The sequence below is a fragment of the Austrofundulus limnaeus genome, unplaced genomic scaffold (genome assembly GCF_001266775.1).
Source record: "Austrofundulus limnaeus strain Quisiro unplaced genomic scaffold, Austrofundulus_limnaeus-1.0 Scaffold69, whole genome shotgun sequence".
In the NCBI taxonomy this organism is placed as follows: Eukaryota; Metazoa; Chordata; class Actinopteri; order Cyprinodontiformes; family Rivulidae; genus Austrofundulus; species Austrofundulus limnaeus.
In genome coordinates, this window is record NW_013952471.1 from 810203 (window position 1) to 817991 (window position 7789).

The 7789-nt window shown below is 39.1% G+C and overlaps 1 protein-coding gene across 1 annotated transcript in view; it reads right to left on the minus strand.

The window, feature by feature from the left end:
* Positions 1 to 1244: 1244 nt before the first annotated feature.
* Positions 1245 to 7789, minus strand: part of myo15b (myosin XVB) — a gene marked incomplete in the record, with an annotated part of 164390 nt that continues 157845 nt past the window's right edge. Inside the window, 4 exon segments of the mRNA XM_014010452.1 lie at positions 1245 to 1766; positions 2062 to 2202; positions 5155 to 5288; positions 7048 to 7181. Of these exon segments, the coding sequence (XP_013865906.1) occupies positions 1698 to 1766; positions 2062 to 2202; positions 5155 to 5288; positions 7048 to 7181 (478 nt within the window).

Here is a 7789-nt window from a genome sequence, read left to right on the forward strand (position 1 = left end):
ACACTCCGGCCATATTTTTCCTTCTGCACTGTTTAAAAAGGTTTTTAATACCATTTGGTCCTATTACTGATCTTTAATCAACACACAGTGTTTTTTATTTTTTTTACAACTTTTCAGCTGCTGATGGCCTCAGAAACCGAAGCCCAGGTGAAAAAATATTATACTAAGTATACTAAATCTAAGTATACTTTAGTATAATTGAAGCCGCACTAATCATCAATATACTTAAAGAGTGCTATTTTTGGAACAAGTAATTTAATACTAAATATACTTTAGTTGTATTTAAGTTGTACAAAAGTACAATTTTAAGTGTATTAAGTATACTTTTAAATACTAAAATGGAACAACTTCAAATATACTTAGTACACTTTAAGTGTATAGACAAAGATATAGACTTAAAATGTACTAAGTATTTTTGAAGTTGCTCCATTTCAGTATTTAAAAGTATACTTAATACACTTAAAATTGTACTTTTGTACAACTTAAATACAACTAAAATATATTTAGTATTAAATTACTTGTTCCAAAAATAGCACTCTTTAAGTATACTGATGATTACTGCGGCTTCAATTATACTAAAGTATACTTAGATTTAGTATACTTAGTATAATATTTTTTCACCTGGGAGGATAAAGAAATGAAAATATAAACATATGTTGTTATTATCATACTTTTCTAAGTAATTACCACTTCAGAAAATAACTGTTAAAGAAAAAATTCATTGAACAAATGTCAAACAGGACTGTACACTACATGTTTTATATGTATTTTATGTTGTGTATACTCATTTCATCCATGTTTTCAGGGATTAGGTCGAATGCACCATTAAATAGATTAATATATTTTGTGGCAGCTTTTAGACTTATAATATTAATTTATCATACAAATATGATCACCCACTACACTAACAATATACTATAGATGCATTAACACTGCAGGCAAATGCGACCAAAATCAGATTATTTTTTCCTGACAGTTTGAATGTGGCAAATCAGATTTAAAAAAAAAAAAAATCAAATCCAACCCAGGTCTTTTCAGCATGTGGTCATAAATCAGATCTATATTTAATGATTTTCAAAGCGACCTCAGTCTAAATGATCATGTTGCCTTTTACCTGACATTTTACTGTGCATCAATGAGGTGGGGGTGAGCGTGTCCAAATGAAGTGTCCAGAGGAAGGACAGTGGGTATATTAGTTTGGACATGTCCAGAGGAGGGTGAGTGGGGTAGAAGGATGTTTGACATAATAGGAAAAAACATTTATTGTAAGTTTTACAGACAAAGTTGAATCCATACTACTGGAAGATAATGACACTGAAAAACTACACAAGAAGTTAGTAAATCAACATATCTTTACTGTTTTGTAAATATTCACTTTAAATAAATGTCATTAGTATGGCCTCAAATAACATTTTTAACTTTCTAGCGATGGCTTATTAAAGAAAATTTTACAAAAGAAAAAAATATTAAAGGTTTTGTTGAATTATTTCTCCTCTCCAGCATTTACTTCTGACCAAAACCTAAACCCTGATCAACACATCTCATTAATCAGATCAGTGTGCCAACATCACTGTTTATGAATTTAACTTTTCATCCAGTCAGTTTCATCAATAAAACCTTCATCAAAGAGTCACACAGAAAATACCCAGCCAAAAACAAAGAACAATCCAAAAGCCTGTTAGCTAAAATCTTTGTGTTTACTGGTGATATGATGGTTGAATTAGCTCCTCCATTATCAGAGCAAGGACATGGCACAACTCTTTAGCCTGAAAGAGAAATGAACACAGTAAATTAGATACATTAGGACACATCATGTGAACACTTGACCAAACGTTCATGTACTGTACATTCATTATTAATACTAAACCTAATGGTCCAATATTTTGCTGGAAAATCCAAAGTCTAAGTGGTCAGCAGTACAATAAATTAAAACAGTTATATTAAAGAACACAAAGCTGAAGTACCGCACATGCTTTCACTGGGAAGACATCAGTGTGTCAAAAGACAAGTTCCAAATAGAAATTAAAAGCAGCTATCTTAAATTTGTCAGTCAGTTTTTACCTGTTGCAGATGAAACGTGACTTTTTGGGGTTTGGCAGGATTGCCATAGTTGATGTCCACTGCTGGAAGTTTGCCTTGTTTCTTTGGACGGATGGTGCGCATGGACTGAACTTCTTCCAGACGAATCTGAAACACTCGGTCCTGCAGCACAAAGAGACAAAAAAGACTAAAATCTGAGGCTCTGGTTCTCTGAAAGCACTTCGTGTCTCACTTCTTTTCAAACTTTCATATCTGTGACCAAAACACTTAAAACAAAAGATCCTAACAAACCTGAAGAGTAAAAGGAGAGGGACAAGTAATTTAAACACGTTAATGAAACACCTTGCTGCTTTTAAAAGCTTGGGGCTTTTTTATAAATTAAAAAAGGATTTCAGATGAAAAGTGAAAAATCTTCAATAGCTGAATGAAAGTCCAGTTGTCCTGTATTTGAAAGCACCAGCTCTCAGGACAGTAAATATTTCACACTAACTCTGCAACTTAGATTTGTCCTGGTAGTAATAACTCACAGATAGGGTATTCCTCTAAATGCAATAAACCTAATTAATACAAGGCACCCACCCCCCACCAGGAGAGAAGGGACTGTCATGTCCACCTGCTCTTTGTGGATTTCACTTCAGTCTTTAACACCATCCTCCCAAAAACCCTGGTCCATAAACTGTTCTCACTCAGACTGAGATCCTCCCTCTGGGTGCTGGACTTCCTGATGGACAAGAAGTGATCTGTGACAAACCACAATGCTTCATTGTCCCCCATCGCCATCATCACTTGCTCCCCCAGGAGTGTGTGCTGAGCATCCTCCTCCTCCTGTTCACTCTGCTCATGACTCAGTCAACACCCAGGTTGTCGTAAAGTGGTTTGCAGAGAACACAGCTGTGGTTGGATTTATCACAAGCAGTGATAAATCCGTTACTGGGAGGATGTGGAACATCTGGAGAATTTGTGCAGGGATAATATTTGCATTAACACGATGATGATGATGATAATAATAATAATAATAATAATAATAATAATAATAATAATAATAATAATAATAATGCATTTTATTTATAAAGCGCCTTTCAGGACACCCAATACAATAGAAAAAGAAAAATGAAGGAACAAACAAAACAGAACTGTAGATGATGCGGGATTTAACTGGGAGCCAGTGGAGCTGTTGTAGGACTGGAGTGATGTGGGCAGAGGATGAGGTTTGAGTGATTATACGGGCGGCTGAGTTCTGAACCATCTGTAATTTGTGAAGGGATTTATTGGGGAGGCCAAACAGTAGGGAGTTGCAGTAGTCGATCCTGGATGTTACTAGGCTGTGTACAAGGATGGCAGTGGAGCAGGGAGTGAGTGAAGGACAGAGACGGTTAATGTTGCAGAGATGAAAGTATGCAGATCGAGTCACGTTGTTAATGTGGGATGTGAAAGAGAGTGTGGTGTCAAGGATGACACCTAGGTTCTTGACCTGAGGCGAGGGGGAGAGAACAGAGTTGTTAAAAGTGAAGAGAAGATGCTGGGATATGGAAATGGAGTTTTTTGTCCCAACAAGGATGAGTTCAGTTTTGTTATGGTTTAGTTGGAGGAAATTGTTAGAGAACCAGTTGTTGAGCTCACTGAGGCAGTCGGTAAGAGTGGAGGATGGTAAGGTGGAGTTCGGTTTTGTCGAAATGTAGAGTTGAGTGTCGTCGGCATAAGAGTGGAAATGGATACCAAATTTACAGAAGATGTGGCCAAGCGGGAGCAGATAGATTATGAAAAGTAGAGGCCCGAGTACAGAACATCGGGGAACACTGGTGGAGATGGGTGAAGACTGGGAGCGGAAGGACTTGAGCTGTATGAACTGAGTGCGGTCGGAAAGATAGGATTTAAACCAGTCCAGTGGGGTGTCTGAGATGCCGATAGAGGTTAGTCAGTCGATGAGGATAGGATGAGACTGACATGAATGGAGAGCCCATCTCCTCTGCACTTCGAAGGGTCAGCAGTGGTCTTCAGCTGGAGGGTCTTGGCGATTCACAAGAGCAACGACCTCACCTTGAATTAGAACGTCTCCAGACTGATCTGGAAGACTCACCAGTTCCTTTACTTTCTCAGATGGTGGAGGAGTCCAGTCCTGACCTGCTTCTACATGTTTGTGGGGTAGAGAACATCCTGTTCTCCTGTATCATTGTGTGGCACAGCAGCAGAGAAGAAGTCTGCACCGAGTGGTGTAGGCTGCACCATCGTAGATATTTACACCTTTAGATGCAAGAAAAGTACCACCTGCTTTATGTGAGTGAGACTCCACCCACAACTTTCATCGTCCTCCCCTCAGGCATAATGTTGAGGAGCATCAGAAGTAGGATGGTAAGACTGAGGAACAGCTTTTACCCTGAAGACTGTTGAACTCCAGTGGGGCTCTGCAGCTAAGTTTATTACCTCCGCCAAGGGCGAGGTAATGTTTTCGGTCGCGTATGTCTGTCTGTCAGTTTGTCTGTTGTTCTGTTGTTCCATCTGTGGACAACATTACTCAAAACTTGTGGACGGATTGTCATGACATTTTTACCACGTGGATACTGCGCCAAGGAACACACCATTAAATTTTGGTGATGTTTCGGATCACGATGCAGATACAGGATTTTTTTCTTTTAACACTCTGACATCGGCAAAGCTGTGATGCTTTCACAGGGCATGGGTTTCAAAGTGTCCAGCAGGTGGCACTGTAGTATTGGTGGGCCCCTTTGTAACTCTATTACAGAATGGGGGAAATTGGTCTTGGCGGAGGTTTGCACTCTCCGAGTGCTTCTAGTTTTAATGATTTTATTATTTATGATTGTACTTTATTTTTTAAAAATGTGTTGTTCATAGAAAAAAATCATGTCATGTCACGTGAAGTGAATGACAAAATTTCATTGAAATATGAGCAAATTGCATTGCACTTCAGTTTTAACTAGAAAAATGAAAGTTTTCAGGAAATGCAACAAAGTAATGACAGTCAATACAAAGTTAAAAAAGAACACAAAAACATTAAAAAACTAACCACGTGAAAGCTTTAAAGCACCGTTTTTCTCTGAGTGGTGATGCTAAGAGGAACATTTTAGCAATAAAGATTATGAGAAAAGAGTAGGCTACCTGTGTTTTTGGATGAAGGAAAAGAACCCCCTCTTTGTTGATGCTGACCACACAAGGGGAGGGACAACCACGCTGGCTCACCTTCTGGGCTGTGAAGGTGTGGGAGCCAAACAGGGGCAGGTTGCTCAGAAAGTCTGAGGGATGTAAGATTCAGATAAATACCATTAGCATGAGAGGAGAGGAGAGGAGAGGAGAGGAGAGGAGAGGAGAGAAGACCTTTGACCTTTAACAAAACATTTATTGATGGTTTGTCAACAAATCAAAAAGAAAAAATAAGTAGGTCCTCTGGATGGGTTCTTCTTTAGTGAAACGTTTCATCTCTCGTCCAAGAGACTTCTTCAGTCTGATGAGTTTCAGGTGAACTCAGCCTAAAAAGCACTGCCTCCACATGGTGGACAAACAGGTTAGTCACATGCAAAAGAGGACCATCGCTTAACAATAGGCTTGATTAGCTCTATTGTTCATAGAGGGTCATGTGCACCATCATCTGACTTATTGGTTTGGATGCTGTGGTTCTTAGCTTTTGTGTTATGTGTATGAAGTGAATGCAGGCGGGGCTCAAAGTCCCCTTGTTTTTGTTTTTTCCCTCTTTGTGTTGGTATCATTGGGGCCCCGATTTACATCTTTTGCTCACAGGGGGCGGAGTCATACTTGCAATAACAGAAGGAAGAGGACAACTGGACACGAAGGCCTCCACCTCTGTTTAATGGTTGATGGTTTTTTTTTTCACAAAGATGGCTTCCATTAAACAGAGGTGGAGGCCTGCGTGTCCAGTTGTCCTCCTCCTACAATGCCGTTATTGCAAGTATGACTCCGCCCCCTGTGAGCACAAGGTGTGAATCAGGGCCCCAATGATCCCAACACAAAGAGGGGAAAGACAAAAACAAGGGGACGTCGAGCCCCACCTGCATTCACTTCATACACATAACACAACACCTAAGAACCACAGCATCCAAACCAATAAGTCAGGTGATGGGGCACATGACCCTCTATGAACAATAGAGCTAATCAAGCCTCTTGTTAAACGATGGCCCTCTTTTGCATGTGACTAACCTGTTTGTCCACCATGTGGAGGCAGTGCTTTTAAGGCTGAGTTCACCTGAAACTCATCAGACTGAAGAAGTATCTTGGAGGAGAGAYGAAACGTTTCACTAAAGAAGAACCATCCAGAGGACCGCATTTTTTCTTTTTGATTTTTTTCTGCCTGGATTACTGAGATGCATCAGGATGTTTGTCAATACAGTTTACAAAAAGTAGTATTTCACAGCTTCACATTTTCCCTTTAAAAAAATCATAGCTAGAGAGTTTTGAGACACCAATCCCTCAGACAAACACAAAGTGATCAACATCAGAGATCAATCTGTAAAAAAAAATGCAATCGTAAGGCTCTCGATGCACATGACACATTTCAAGAGCAATTTTGACAAGTGTCTGACCTCAAAGTGCACAAGCGTCCAACCTGAAGCGTTGGATGCGTTTTTGACACCTAAATCGCGTTCGGTGTGAACGCAGCTTAAGAAGATCCTGTTTCATTCCCTGTGTTGATGTGATTGTTAACAGCAGCTGGTTTGCTAATAAAATCACCACTCCTGCATTAAGACTGGTGCCATGATTTGTACCAATGCAAAACACTACATGACATTGTAATGTCATTTTTATTGATTTTATTGTTTTCACTTGTTTAATAAATACACTGGTGTGATACAACTTAGTATATGTTTCTTGGTTATTGAGATAAGTCTGTTTTGGTGTTGTAGCCCACCCTAGAGAAAAAAAACAGCTGCCATTGAAGACCACTCAACAGGTCCACACACTCACCCTCTCACACAAACTCCCAGCATGCAGTGCAGGGAGGAGAGGAGAAGTGGACAGGGAAAAAGAGACTCTGCTCACCAATGAAGCGTATTTTGACATCTGGAGGAGTGAGAGACTGCATGGCAGCTATCTGATTCTGACAGAAGGACTGGATCTCTTCAAGTTTACTGCCCAGTCTGTCCTGTGAGGGCAGGTACTCTTTTAGCTCTGACCTTTAAAGGAAACAGAGTGACAGTACATACATTAATACACAGCAGGTACGTAACATTATGAAAAGGTTTCAGACGAAGTAAATAAAAAATGTGTTGCATGAACAGAGAGTAAGACAAGGATGAGGATCTGATGAAAAACAACTAGAAACCAGAGCGGTGTCTACTGAGAGGTAAAAGTTTTTAGATTAAACGTGCAACTGGAGTAGTTAAAAGAAAACTAAAAACTTAACATTGCTTTAAAGAATTCATTGAGTGAGCTAGTAGTGGTACCAAACAAGGTAAAAAAATAAATTTTCTTTAAAAATAAACATCCCAGATTTTGATTTATAGTTCCTTTGCTGTCTAACATTTCACTGAACTGAATGTTTAGCATTGCAACCACCACATAACCTTTAATGTGTTACCAACGACATGAAAGCTCCAAGTTCATATTCATCACAGGCATCAAATTCAAAATAAGTGAATATTTGCAAAAAACCAATAAAGTTTATCTGTTTGAACATTAACTATTTTGTCTTTGTAGTGCACATGTGTCAAACACAAGGCCCGCGGGCCGGGGGGTAATTATTATTATTATTTATTTTGTGGATTCTTAATCTGGGACCTGA